This window comes from Cupressus sempervirens, chromosome 6 (assembly GCF_028749045.1).
Source record: "Cupressus sempervirens isolate cs-2001-9-10 chromosome 6, ASM2874904v1, whole genome shotgun sequence".
Lineage (NCBI taxonomy): Eukaryota > Viridiplantae > Streptophyta > Pinopsida > Cupressales > Cupressaceae > Cupressus > Cupressus sempervirens.
In genome coordinates this window covers 8,775,650-8,790,143 of record NC_143123.1, presented here as the reverse complement: position 1 = coordinate 8,790,143, position 14,494 = coordinate 8,775,650, and the positions used below count along the sequence as shown (strand labels likewise).

Here is a 14,494-nt window from a genome sequence, read left to right as displayed (position 1 = left end):
CAGAATTGGAATAGAAATAAAATTGGAATACGTATTCCAATTTTGGCCCAAAAATGAGCATTTTCTATTCCACCTAAATAGGTGGAATTGCGTATTCCTATTCCAATTTTTAAAAAATTTTAGAAAACATAAATTTTTGAGTCCATACATTCTGCATCAAATTCTGGGTGAACCAAACAAGAATAGGAATACATAACCCTATTTTCTATTCGAGAATAAGTATTCCTATTCCCATTTTTATATTTCCGCTGCCAAACAGGCCCTGAGAGACTGTTGATGTAATCTTTGTTTTGATTCAATGATCCATGTATATCCCCTTGTTATCATACGGGTCTGCACATGACCACCTGTCAATGCCTTTGAATGTTATTTTTTTGTCTCCTTCTCTTCTGACCGATGAGTATAGCGTTTCCTGTATGTTTTTCATCCTCCTCGTAGATTCCAAATGTGCATGCTCCCTTTTCCCTACTCTTTATCTTCTATTTTCGCTGACTTGGATTGATTTTTCCGTCCTCCCTCTCTGTCAAATAATTGTGCGTCTCCTTCCTGTCAGAGTAGAAGATGGTTGTCTATGCCGAATGGGCATGCCTCTTGGACCTAATGATCGTGACTCTAAAGATTTTGGGACTCTTTTATTAACTCCATCGATTTGGGTATGATCTCCACGTTTTGACTAATATAAGAAATGATTTATCCTTAGCTTGTTATCTATGAAGATCATACTAATAATGAAAAAATTAATTTATATTTTATATTTTATATTCTTATTTAATATTACTATATTGTTTCATCGTAATAAATGATATCATTATATTTATAATTATAATAATAATTATATATTTTTTATTATTTTATTACTTAATCTTACATTTTAATTACTATTAATGTAAAATTCTACTCTAGAATGGGACATTACAGAGTGACATTTCACTATAAGGGCTGTGCAAACATCATGTCTGTAATGGATAGAATCTGTGCAGCTACCCCTGTTTTGTTTTTACTGCAGATTGTTGCCATTTTGTTTTCTCCTTGGGCCATCATGGCCATTCCTCACTACCTGTGAACCTTGTAGTCAATTTCTTCTCTCATTTTAAAATACTATATTTTTAACTCATTTATCTGATTTCCTTGCCAGTCCATTTGTGGATTCATATTCTCAAATCTGTTGTTCGGTAATATTTGCTTCAGTATAGAAAAGGGATGGTTACTTTTGCAATTTCTCTTTCTAGTTATTTCTATTCCATAATTGTACGATGAACAGTTTCTGCCAGAATTTTTTGAATACTCTCTGGCAGCAGCATATTTTGATTTTGAGATGTGCAGAAGACATTTTTATGATAATTAGAAAACCAGTTAAGAAATGAATACTGTTGTAGCAACAATCTCTTGAATTTTTAGAATTTGAATCTCAACAAGGCATTTGCAAATAATATTGATTAATGATTCCCCTCATTTTAGTTTGCTAAAAAAATCTTTCTGCAGAGACTGCTAGGGAAAGTGGAAGATATAATGAATCGTAAAAAGAATTTGTACCAGACACTTAGGGATGGCAATGATGAGAAAGAAGAAGATGACATTACTGAGGAAGAGGACAAGAAGCACAAAATATCCATCAATGATGCTGATAACAAGGACAAGAAGCATGAGACATCAGGCAGTGATGGTACTGGGAAGGCAGATGGTAAATGTGTCTAGTCATCTATTTTGAAAATGCTAGAAATAACTAGGAAAGAAGTATGTGACACTCAGGGGCCATAAAGAGGATGGTCATGAAGATTTGATTTGGAAATGACTGTCTGCCACTGATAATCATAATATGCTTAGACAAGAGTGCAACATCACTGATAAGAGACTATAATTGGAAAGGAGCTCATGATAAAAGTTTGTTGACATTCACAAGTTTTCAGAGTCTGTTTTTTGAAGTTGTAGAAAAAAGTAAATTGGGACATTGGGTATCTTTCAAATAGTGAAATGCTTTGTAACATGAATACTGTTTTGTCTATACAAATTATTTGTTTTTAATTTTGAATTTCATTTTTGAGAATCATAATGCATTTTTTGTTCAAGCAATAATATTTTGGTACAATTATCTGCAATTCATTTTTTGTATAATAAGCTTGGATGAAAAACATTTTTTCAGGAAAGCTGCAGTTCATCACTCTTACATAAAAAATTAACCAGTACCTCCCTATGTACCATGTGGGAAACTGTGACTTTGAATAATTGGAATGCTGCTTATTCTCAAATTCAGGCAAGATCAAATGATGCTTGTTGTTAGAAACTTAGACAAGGCCTCTGCAAATTAATTTTCCAACAACTAAATCTCTTCAAATATCAAATGAAGTTATCGTAAACTAGGACAGGTCAAGGATGAGCAGTGTGTTAAATTTATGAACCAGAATAGCAAAAACAAAGAGCAGATATCTTAAAATATCAAAAGAACAGATAACACAAATTTATTCCAGGAAAACCCTCCACTTGAGGATGAAAAATCCAGCCACACCAAGAACAATCTATGATTGTGTTACCCACGTATTAGCCACGTCACATCTTTTTGTCACATGTCAAAATAAAACCCTCTTCTTGTAAACAAGTCTCAAGCATGCACCTACCAATCAAGTTGTCCATTAGTTCAGAGTCTTCAGACCCCTTCCTTTCAAAATGTTTCACCATTAGAATGAACATTGGATTGAACATGAACTTTGAACACAATCTGTTCAGAAGTTCAATGGTTCATTAGTTCATAGGTAAAATGTGTCGAGTCAGGATAGGCTTAAGCTAAGTTGTCATCGCTGGAGATTGTCACTCATTATTGAAGTTGAACTTTGAACACTTTATGTTCAAGTTCAATGGTTCACCCAATAGAGTTTTGTCTTGTTATGAGCATCAATTCCAACATTTCGAGGCCCACGTACTTGAACATTGAACTGTTACTAAGTAGTTCAATTGTTCATAGTTCATGGCCTGAGAGTTTCTTGATGGCAGAGACACGTGCCCAAATAGGTGGCTATACAAAAGATCTTCCTTTCCATTCCGAGGCTTGTGGGAAAGATACACGTTTATTAGAAGTTGATGGCAATTATGACAAGGTATGCTTCGGGATGTGCAAAATTGAAGGAATGATTAATGATGGAAAGTAACCTGTCTTTTCAATTGCGCTCTTTGCATCTGTATGCTTTCCCTCCAGGTTGCATGCCTTAAAAAGCTCTTTTCTTTTCTTTTTGCCTTAGCTGTTTAAGGTAAAAAAATCTGTTTTCTCTCGAGATACAACGAGATAGCAATAGGCCACGTTGTCAGCAATGATTATACAGCTACACGGTGAGTCCTTTATTTTCTTTCTATCGGTTGTTTCTTTTCCACAGATTGATGCTTGTCTGTGTTTTTTTCTTCTGGTTTTTTCTCTGCTTGCTATCTGTCAGTCCTAATCTTTCATGGCTGTCTTTTGCCCTAAATTACCTGAGAAAAACAAATCATCGGCCATAAGTAGTTTTTACCTAAAATTGAAGATACATTCTTTTCTAACAAGGACATTGGCAAGTTAGTGGCTAGGTTCTCCAATGCAAAACCTGGGTCAATATCTGAAAGAGTCTCAAGTAGTGGGTTGTTGCAAGCCTATGGCTTTCTTGATGCTATCCCTTGCCTAGAACTGGTTCTACTATGTCATAATAGGTATGATGTTGCTGAAAGGTGTATCAGCATATATGATGGCGAAGTCTTGGTATATGTGAACAAAGTTGTTGTAATTGGCCCATTGAGGATTCCCCCATGCGAGGTTTATGAAGATTGGACTATCAACTTTGCCTATGCCCAATTCACTACCAATGCTAATGAATACAATAATGTAATTGTGAAGGGTTGGTTACTTGAGCCTAAAAGAGGCAATTCCCATCTCCCACATCCTTTGACCAAGATCACATAATCCCTGAAATTAAAGATGTCATAACTGTGCTAAATAAAGTGAAAGGGAACTCACATGCCCTCCATTGGGAAAATGGGATGTACTTTTTCATCCAAAATATCCTAGGAAAGGATACGTTTATTGATTGGGTTGACATTATAGCAACAAGATTGCAAGAGGAGCTTTCCCAAGTGTCTGCAACCTCTAGTTTTTATGTCATCATATTTGTTTTTCATCCTAGCCTTTGGAAGAGAATGGAAAGGCCTGACTCACCAGGTGTGGAATCAGGATATGTTCATTTATGAATACTACCCCTTATTACAGAAAGATAAAAACCCAAAAGGTTTTAAGAGAGTTCAAGATACCTTTTTGGCCGAATTAGTATTTGAACTCCAAGGGAAGGAAAGAAGGAGGTTATTAAAAGAGGCAGCTCAGCTGGTCAACATCTTTGGTAGTTTCTTTATCTAGTTTCAAAAGTTCACTTACTTGAGGATTGCAGGATATGAAGCGAAACTTTTAAAATTGCCACGGCATTGTCTTGATTGTTATGTGTTAATCGAAGTATGCAGGCAACTAGTAGAGGTTGAGAGAAATTGTAAAGTCCGGAAGGGCTCTAGTTGCACCTTTCCAATGGAAATTGGACATTATAAATACAAGTCTTTTCCAGATGCCCGAAACCTGAGGGTGGAGATTAAAACTATGAATCTCTCAGTTTATACCCCTCGTCCCAGTTTTGATAGTCAGGAATTTGCATTGAAGTATTTTGAGATGCGTACCTCTTTCTCTCATGTTCCTCAAATTGAAGACTACTAGGCAGATTGCCAAGATGACTATGAAGTCAGGAAAAGATTGTGTTCAAGGCTTACTTTAAAAGATATCAAGGCTTTCAATCTACAACTTGATATCTTAGGAGTCCCTGAAGAAGTTGATGAAGAAGTAGTCGACTCAAAGTATATTGAACAAGTTGAAGCCTACCTCCTACCTATTGTCGATTGGTCGACTTCAGAAGAGGATGAGTTACAAGCCAAAACCCTACTTGTAATGACTAGAACTGAGCAATGGTGTGCAAGCAAAAGACGACCCTCACTGAGTACCCCTAATGTTCAAGACACACCTGCTAGCCCTAGTTCAACTCATCATGTTGAAGACACTAATGAAATTGCTCACTCTCACGTTGTAGGTTTGTCAAAGAAGAACATTGAACCTAGACTAACTATTCAAAGTTCAATTCAAATCCCTCCCTCGGTCAAGTGGACCCGTTCGTCCAGTAGGAAAAGTTTGAGTCAGTAGAGTTCTGTCAAGGAAACTTGCACAAAGCCAATTGAAATAGATTCAAGGAACTCTATAGCTAAGAGCTCGCATAATAGAATGGATGAAGGAAGTGAGCAAGCAAGTGAAGGAGCCAATACTTTGAGTTCGATGGCACTCAACACCTCTTCTGCATTTCAAACACCTCCCCCTCCAAAAGATAACTCTTTAGTTCCTAACTGGTTTGATTTATCAGTAGGAATGAAAAGAAGTCTAGTTCCTCCAACTCTCCCAATTGAAGACATGGTGAACAAATGCCTATGAAAAACTCCTAAAACCAAGAAGTCAAGGTTGAAACTATACTAGACATTGATGAAAAGACTGGACATTGGGTAGTAGACATTCTGAAGCCGGCAACTGATAAGAGTTTAGATGAGATACTTCCTCAAGATTATGTTGTGGAAAAGACCACCTTTGGTCCGGCCTCTAGGTCTACAGATATGAAGATATGGAACGTTGGTAATTCCAAGATCTCTCATCGTTATGGAAACACAAAAGGGATAAGCAAGAACTCAAGCAATCATTGCACAAAATGGTGGAATATATTCATGAACTTCAACACCCAGATACAAAAGCCAAACCAAACACAATTTCTATAATTGATGTTACTTCTCCTGCCAACAAGGGCTTCATTGAACAAGTAAAACGGGACAGGTCACTCGCTTATGCTTATGATGAATGGCTGAACAGGGTGAATGCTCAAGCAGCCAGTTATTTCTCCCATTTCACCAACACCAATGCTAAAGCCGAAAAGCTGATGATTGATCTAGAGTTTGAAATGAATCCATGGGAGTTCAAAAAAGTAAAATGGGATGAATACATCATTGATATTTCAGAAGTTTAGGAATATAGAGTGAATAGATTTTTGGTTGAGAAACATGGAGCCCATGTTAGTGCAAATTTCTTGTTCATAGCTCAGGCTAACCTTGAATGGAGGAACATCGTAATTGAGCAATCCTTTGAAGAATGTGCCAAGTCGCAGAAAGAAATGAACTACCTGAAGGAAATATTAGCCGCTAACATCAAATGTATAGAGGTGAAGATAATGGAAAATAGAATTATGATTATGTGGAAGTTGTGCCTAGAGCAACTTGGAATCCCTCAGCAAAACAAACTAATCAACTTTCTATTCGTTCACAAAGCGTGGAAAGAAGTTGGCGATGGTTTTCCTATGTCCTAGGAACAAAATGTTGACATTGGCAAGGTTGTTGGCAGTTAGTTAGGGATCTAGGGGCTATGAGCCATAAAGATTGGACTTCTTTTCTTTTGATTAATGTTTACTTAAGAATTGGTTACTAGACAGTTAATAACTCCTTAAGGAGTTAGTTTCTAAAACTGATTTGGAAGACCTGCGTGGCTATTTTACTTATTTTTGGTTAGATCTTAAGGGTCGGCTCTCTGAACGCAGAAGTACTGATATATTTCCTTTTTCATATAGTAGTAAGGACTTTTAGTGGCATTTTGATATTGAATTAATGACAAATAGTGTTTAATTGTAAGATTATCATCTAGTTATCATTCATATGATTGTATGGTCATTTGAATTGGTTATTATTTCATATGAAATCCAATCTCGCTGCGATGGCTTATTTTCATTAATTTGCTAAAGTAATGCATGTATTTATCTTTACAGTTCAGTAGGTCTGATCAGAAAATAGAATGGCATTTTAATTTATGTCATGTGGCATAAGTTGTGGAATAGTTATCCTTTTAAATCTGCAGCATTCTTTTATGTTCATAAAAGGATGTTTTTACTTCGTTATGCTCTTTCAAGTTAAAAGAACCATTGTTCAAAATTCTTTCTTAATAAATGTCTTTCATGATCAATCTTCAGAAAGGGAGATGTGCCTATAAACAAAGATTCTTTTGTTTTTCTTTTTGAATGGTTAGCAAGAGTCAGTTGTGGCAAGTTAGTTTTTCTTTGTTTGTTGTTGAGAGATAACAACTCTCAGGAGGAAAAAATGGTTTGCTAACATTTTTTGACGACTCTACTGGAGAAGTACTTTGAAAGATGGCATATAATGATCTTACCCCATCAAGACATTTTCCCTATTCTCCAACCAGGCCTAGGCTTTGATATTACCCAAGAAGATATCATCTCCAACTTGAACACCCTGGCTTGGAACAACAGAACTAGTAGTGACAACATCTACGGATTAGTCAAGTCCTTGAGGAGAAAGAAGAACGTGTTGTGCTAATTAAGGGTGTACCCATAGCCCAAGAAGCAGCAGTGGTAGAAAGATTAGTTCAGCAACCAGAAGTAAATAATGGTAATCCAGTCCAAACACCCTTGAGTTTTATTTTGAGTAGGCTGGCTAGGAGTAAGTATACTCATGGTGATAAATATAAAGGTTCCATAGATGAATCTCATGAGTTTGTAAAACTACACAACTTCGCTCCTGACCTTACCCAAAGGAGGAAATGAACAACGAAGTATAGGAGTAGACCACTTTCCCCTAAAAGGCACACTCCAATCACCACAATTCTACAAGCCTTAGTACTACTTGGGACCCTAATCCCAACACATTTCAATGCGCAACTAATCAACTTCATATTACCAAATATGGATGCTAACCCATGGGGTGCCCAAGTAGGACCCCTGGCCCTAGGACCTAATCCTGACCCACTTCCAAAGGGAGCTAGGGACATCCTTCCAAAACTCAATGGTGATGGGAAGAGATCGAAAAATGAATACCTGAATGTATTTAACACCACTTGTGGGGTTCTTGCAATTCCTACTGAAAATGTGGCAGTCGGGTTGTTTGTTCAAACCTTGGTTGAGGCTGCTGCTAATTGGTTTCATCATCTCCCGAATGGAGTCATTACCAACTAGGCCTCTATGAGGATTGCCTTCGAGGCGAGGTGTAAGGCTACTGATGATGAGCATACTCTATTGTTGCAATTATCCCAGCTCAAGAAAGAGGTCCACGAGCCCATGCATGACTTCATAGCAAAATTCAATTGGATCCTACACAAAATTCCAACTGCAAATAGACCTAATGCAGAAAATAGAAAGGGCTTCTTTGTTAATGCCATGTTGCCTAACATAAGCTTCCATCTAAGGTGTGACAGCATAATAGACATTGCTGCAGTGCAAACATTGGTTGTTGAGTTAGAAGATGATCTCCTTGCTGCAAGCAAATGGAGAAGAGATTTGCAAACTCTGAATTCACAGATGTCTACTTCTAGAACATTGTTGAACAATGTCTCAAAGATGAAGAAGAAAATGCTGAGAACAGTGGCATCGTATCATGATATCCCTAGGAATTTCCCACACCTTGGAGTAGGGGGGAGACAACCCAACATGCTACCGAATAATCAAAAATTGGCTATCAAATGTCCCTTGGCTAAAAGAGCAAATATGTGCATCTTCCATCTAACAGATGAACATGATGGGCTTTCCTGTCCAGAAATGATACACTATTAGCAATTGCAGGCTAATAAGGAGATTGCAGGCTAATAAGGAGACCATCGAAAAGTGCCTACAGATGAAGAGTCTTCAAGAGGACCTAGCGACTCTATAAGTTTTTTCCTTGAGTACAAATCTGACTCAGAAAGAGGTGGTGACATTTATACTACTATTGAAGATCCTTAATGTATGGTACTTACTAGAAGCAGTCATAATGACAAGTCTCCTGCTATTCAATCATCCTCCATGCCTTCAAGCAAGTGGCGCAAACATACAAGATAGCGTAAAGAGGAATTCAAGGGTTAGAAGTGTCTTGTTCAAGAGGTGAAGTTCTTAAAGAGGCCCGACTCTAAGCCTACATTTGACATTGTTGAATTCTATAAGTCTGCAAAGATTCAAATTTCCCCTTTGATTATTTGAAGTCTAATCCCAATGAGCTGGATAGATTGATTGAATATGTTAAAGGTTTTATTCCTTCTAGTTCAGCTCAACAAAGCAACTCAGTGGTAACTATTGGGGTACTTGTTGAACCCGTGGAATAGCCTAACATAGAAGAGTCTTCCATTCATTCTAAAAAACAACACAAACTTGCTCAACAGTCAAAAAACCTAACCCCTTTTACATATCCTTGTTTATCCATGGTCATAGACTAAACAATTGTATTGTCGATTCTATAGCTTCTGACAACATAATGCTAGCTATAGTAGCCAACGCCCTAGATTTACCCTTGACTAAAACATTTGGTAGATGTTATGCTATGGATTCCAAGCAAGTCCCCTTAATAGGTCAGATTAAAGACGCTCAAGTTTCCTTGGCCGAATTCCCCTTTTGTCAAATTGACTATTCTAGTTGTTGATATCCCAGCTAGCTATGGTATGCTTTTGAGAGAGACCTTTTGCAAAGATTTAGGTGGGTTGGTTAAATTGGATTGGTCTTAGGCCACTATATCTATTGGGGACAAAAGGGTTATTCTGAAGCTAGAAAATAAAGCCAAATACATGGTCTTTCCTTTGAAGATCTCAAGTCAAATATCCTGTATAATGAGACTGATTGTGCTAATTATCTTGTGCTCCCTAAAGAGCACATTGCAAGATCAAAAAAGAAAATAGATGAAGAACTGTGGACCTTAGAATTTGATGGTAGTTGTGCATCGCTTGGTGCTGGAGCAGGGTTTGTTCTCATTTCACCCTCCGACAAGATCATTCCAAAGGCTTTTAAGTTTGATTTTGAAAATATAAATGATACTACATAATACAAGGCCCTGCTTTTGGGTATTGAAGAAGCTAACAAGAAAGGGGTCAAAATACTGAAAACTAAGGGATACGCTGAACTAGTTGTCAAGCAAGTTTGAGACATCTTTACTATAAAGAATGCAAGGCTTAAACATTATAGAAACAAAGTATGGGATGAGCTAAAGGTTTTGATGCCTTTTCTATAGTATCAATGCCTAGAGAGTACAATACTAGAGCGGATGTGTTAGCCGATTTAGCTTCCTTGATGATTCCACATCCTGATTTTTCTAACGATGTGTATACCATTGAATTAATCCATCGCCCTAGTGTGCCAGACAATGTGAACTCTTAGCAGGTTTTTGACAGTGATCTACATATTAATGCATTTATTCAAGGGTCCGGGCAGTTCCAATCCTCTTATTCTGAGAGTTTAGGTCATAGATGCCGACAAGCCCCTCTAGAAACAAGGGAGGGTGATGAAGATCTTGTTCAATTGAAAGGAAATTGCATCCCATGACGTTTGGTAACTTTAGAATCATTATTTGACAGGAAGGACCGTTGTTATAGTAAAGACGCCAACATAAAGGAGGAACTTTTAGGGGAATGCGAGAAGGTCAATATTGGCACTGAAGATAATCTCAACCTAATTAATTTAGGTAAGTGTTGCAATGAGTTTGAGAAAGGAAGATTCTTGAAATTGCGTAAAGAGTTTGGAGATGTGTTCACTTGGTTTTACGAAGACTTGAAAGACTTTCGGCAAGGAAAGTTTGAACATTAGATTCCTTTGAAGCCAGGAGCGACCCCTTTTCGCTAAAAATTGAGGAATTATAATCATAGGGTAGTTGGTGCCATCTTCAAGGTGGATAAGATGTTAAAAGCTCATATAATATACCTAATCCATCACTCCACTTGGGTAGCCAATATAATCCCTATGCGGAAGAAAAGTGTAGAGATTAGAATCTGTCTTGATTTCAGGAACCTATACCAAACTAGCTTAAAAGACAAATTTTCCTTACCACCTATGGACCACATTTTGCAGATGGTAGCAAGTTCGAAGATGATGTCCATGCTTGATGGATTCTTAGGATACAATCAAATTAGTCTCTCTTCAGAAGATCAGCACAAAACTGCCTTTACTACTCCCGAGGGTACTTTTGCTTATAGAAGAATGTCATTTGGTCTAATCAACATAGGTGCTGCATTCTAGAGAGCTATGAATTCATCTTTCGAACACCTTCTGAACAAGATAATTGTCATATACCTAAATGATATGAGAGTTTTCTCAAGGAGGAGGAAGAAGCATCTACATGAATTAAGGCTAGTCCTTCAGAGATGCAGAGAACATGGTGTTTCCCTCAATCCCAAGAAATTTGTGTTCTATGTGATTGAAGGGAAGCTCCTAGGACACCTTGTATCAAAAGACAAGATTAGGATAGATCTCGAGCGAGTTCAAGCAATCCAATAATTATGTCTACCTTCTAACCACAGTGGCATCCACTCTTTCTTCGGTCATTTCCTAAGAAGGTTTATGCCTATGGCAGATTTTCTTAGTGAAGAGCTAACGTTTAAGTGGAGTGATGAAGCCAGGAAAGCTTTCAACCAAGTGAAGGTTGCTATTGTGAATGCCCCAGTTCTTTCTCACCTTGATTATGAGAAAGATTTTATCATACGCTATTATGCTAGTGAGCATACCATGTTCGTCGTCTTGTTGCAAACTAATGAAAATGGTTCTGAAGTTATCTTTCATAAGTGTCCCTTTGAAAAATCATGAATTAAGATATTCGCTCACAAAGAAATAATCCTTTTCAATGGTTAAGGCAGTAAAGCACTTCTGATATTATATTTTTCATTCTCACTCCACAATCTTTGTTCCAAGCACAACTATAAAAAGTATTCTTACTCAACAAGAAGTAGTTGTGAATAATAGAGCAGCTTGGGTTTCAAAGGTTCAAAAATTTGATTTAGAGATCAAGCCAATGAAATTAGCGAAAGGGAAAGGTTTATGCAAATTGATGGCTGAAAATGTGGAAAGAGTTGTATAACCAAAAACATTAGCACTATTCGTAGGCTTGAAAGATAATTGGTTCTCAAATATTGCCTATTACCTTACCTACGGTGAATGTCTAGAGCATTTAACTGGCAAAGTGGTAAGGAATTTGAGGTTGAAATCTGCCAAGTATGTGATTGTTGATGATATTCTTTATAAGAAGGGTTTGGAGGGTATGTTCCTAAGGTGTGTAGATAAGGATCAACATGATAAACTTCTTCACTCCTTCCATGATAAAGCTTGTGGTGGTCACTTTTCCTCTAAGATCATGGCTTTCAAGATATTAAGAAGCTGGTACTGCTAGCCTGGAATGTTTGCAAATGCTTATAAATGGGAGGCAAGTGTGAAAATGTAAGTTATTTTCTGGTAAACCTAAATTAGAAGCTCTCCTATTAACACCTGTTGTCATAGAGGAACCTTTCAAACAATGAGCATTGGATTTCATAGGACCTCTCAACCCAACTTCTCGTATAGGGCAGACTCATATTCTAACTGCTACTGCTTACTTTACAAAATGGGTCGAGGCAGCTCCTGTCAAAAAGACTAATTCAGAGGTGGTGAGTAAGTTTCTGATGGAAAATATCTTTGTTAGGTTCAAAGTTCCATTAAAATTGGTTATTGTCAATGCTCAGAACTTTTCTTCAAGGAAATTACAACAGTTTTGTTATGACAACGAGATCCATCTTTCTCATTCTTCTGATTATTTTCCTCATGGAAATGGACAGGTTGAGTCCTTGAATAAGAACTTGGTCTCTATTATGAAAAAGCTAGTGAACAAAAATGTTAAAGATTGGCTCAAGAAACTCTATGAAGCATTGTGGGTAGACCGCACAACCCCCAAAAGAGTGATAGGTATGACGCCTTTTGAACTAGTATATGGGATTGAGGCTCAGTTATCTCTTCCTCTTGAACTAGCAGCTATCAAACTTCAAAAGGTCATCGAAGATGAAGTATTCTGTGATGCTTTGGGAAAACGGATTTGTTACCTCATGAAGGTCGAAGAAGATAGAGAAAAGGCGGTTGACCATATCACCTCTCATCAAGCATGGGTTAAAAATATCTTCGATCATAAAGCGAGACCTCAAAGATTCATGGAAGACAATAAAGTGTTGTTATGGGATAAAAGGAGAGAGCCAAAAGGGTCACATGGTAAGTTTAAATCACTCTGGAAAGGTCCTTTTGAAACCAGCAAGGTGTTGGGAGCTAATTCTTTAATACTAAGGTATTTGGATGGAACTGAAATGCCCTTATCATATAGTGGGCAAGATTTGAAGCTTTATCAGCTTTAGTTGTACCATCTCTATATTGCATTTTTTTGTTGTGGCTTAGCTTAATCTTTCTTTCCTTTCTATTGTAGCTTAGTTTTACACTATTCGTTTGTCTTAGTGCAAAAATAGAGATGTTTGAATTCCTTTTAGTCCTTTACACTCTGAAACCCCAGTCAGAGCCAATTGTTACCCACATATTAGCCACATCACATCTTTTCATCACATGTCAAAATAAAACCCTCTTGTAAACAAGTCTCAATCATGCACCTAGCAGTCAAGTTGTCCATTAGTTCAGAGTCTTCAGACCCCTTCCTTTCAAAATGATTCATCATTAGCATGAACATCGAATTGAACATGAACTTTGAACATAATCTATTCAGAAGTTCAATGGTTCATTAGTTCATAGGTACAAAGTGTTGAGTCAATCTAGGCTTAAACTAAGTTATCATCATTGGAGATTGTCGCTCATTATTGAAGTTGAACTTTGAACACTTTATGTTCAAGTTCAATGGTTCACCTGATAGAGTTTTTTCTTGTTATGGGCATCAATTCCAACATTTCGAGGCCCGTGAACTTGAACATTGAACTATTACTAAGTAGTTAAATTGTCTATAGTTCATAGGTCGAGAGTTTCTTGATGGCGGAGACACATGTCCAAACAAGCGGCTATATGAAAGATTTTCCTTTCCATTCCAAGGCTCGTGGGAAAGTTACACATATATTAGAAGTTGATGGCAATTATGACAAGGTATGCTTCGGGATGTGCAACATTAAAGAACCGATTAATGATGGAAAATAAGTTGTCTTTTCAATTATGTTCTTTGCATCTGCATGCTTTCCCTCCAGGTTGCATGCCTTAAAAAACTATTTTCTTTTCTTTTTGCCTTAGCTGTTTAAGGTATAAAAAATGTTTTATATAGATATACAAGGAGATAGCAATATGCCACGTTGCCAGCAATGCTTATACAGCCAACACGATGAGTTCTCCATTTCCTTTCTGTTGGTTGTTTCTTTTCTACAGATTGATGCTTGTCTGTGTTTTTTCTTTTGGTCTTTTCTCTGCTTGTTGTCTGTTAGTCCTAATCTTTCATGGCTTCCTTTTGCCCTAAATTACCTAAGAAAGACAAATCATCGGCCATAAGTACTTTTCTACTTGAAATTGAAGATACATTCTTGGCTAATGAGGACATTGGCAAGTTAGTGGCTAGGTTCTCCAATGCAAAACCTGGGTCAATATCTAAAAAGGTATCAAGTAGTGGGTTGTTGCAAGCCTTTGGCTTTCCTAATGCTATCACATGCCCATAACTGGTTCTCACGTGCCATGATAGGTAT

At 37.2% G+C, this 14,494-nt stretch overlaps 2 protein-coding genes across 2 annotated transcripts in view; both read left to right on the top strand.

Annotated features, from left to right (window-relative positions):
* The window catches only part of LOC149550748 (uncharacterized), a 43,240-nt gene extending 41,218 nt beyond the window's left edge, over positions 1-2,022 (top strand). Inside the window, exon 10 of the mRNA XM_089789580.1 lies at positions 1,483-2,022. Coding sequence (XP_089645706.1) covers positions 1,483-1,695 — 213 coding nt within the window. The 3' untranslated portion in view covers positions 1,696-2,022. The remainder of the gene's footprint in view (positions 1-1,482) is intronic.
* A 6,023-nt stretch (positions 2,023-8,045) lies between these two features.
* On the top strand, positions 8,046-13,183 carry LOC149550747 (uncharacterized). The gene is made up of 3 exons (XM_089789998.1): positions 8,046-8,452; positions 10,397-10,503; positions 12,342-13,183. The coding sequence occupies exons 1-3, from the start codon at positions 8,046-8,048 to the stop codon at positions 13,181-13,183; spliced, it is 1,356 nt and encodes a 451-aa protein (XP_089646124.1).
* Positions 13,184-14,494: the final 1,311 nt, after the last annotated feature.

Bases quoted from the DNA above. Each gene is read 5' to 3' on its own strand.
- LOC149550747 (XM_089789998.1), top strand. From the start codon at position 8,046: ATGAGGATTGCCTTCGAGGCGAGGTGTAAGGCTACTGATGATGAGCAT. The intron at 8,453-10,396 runs GTATCATGATAT...ATTATTTGACAG, and splicing joins ATGCTGAGAACAGTGGCATC to GAAGGACCGTTGTTATAGTA. The intron at 10,504-12,341 runs GTAAGTGTTGCA...TGGATTTCATAG, and splicing joins TCTCAACCTAATTAATTTAG to GACCTCTCAACCCAACTTCT.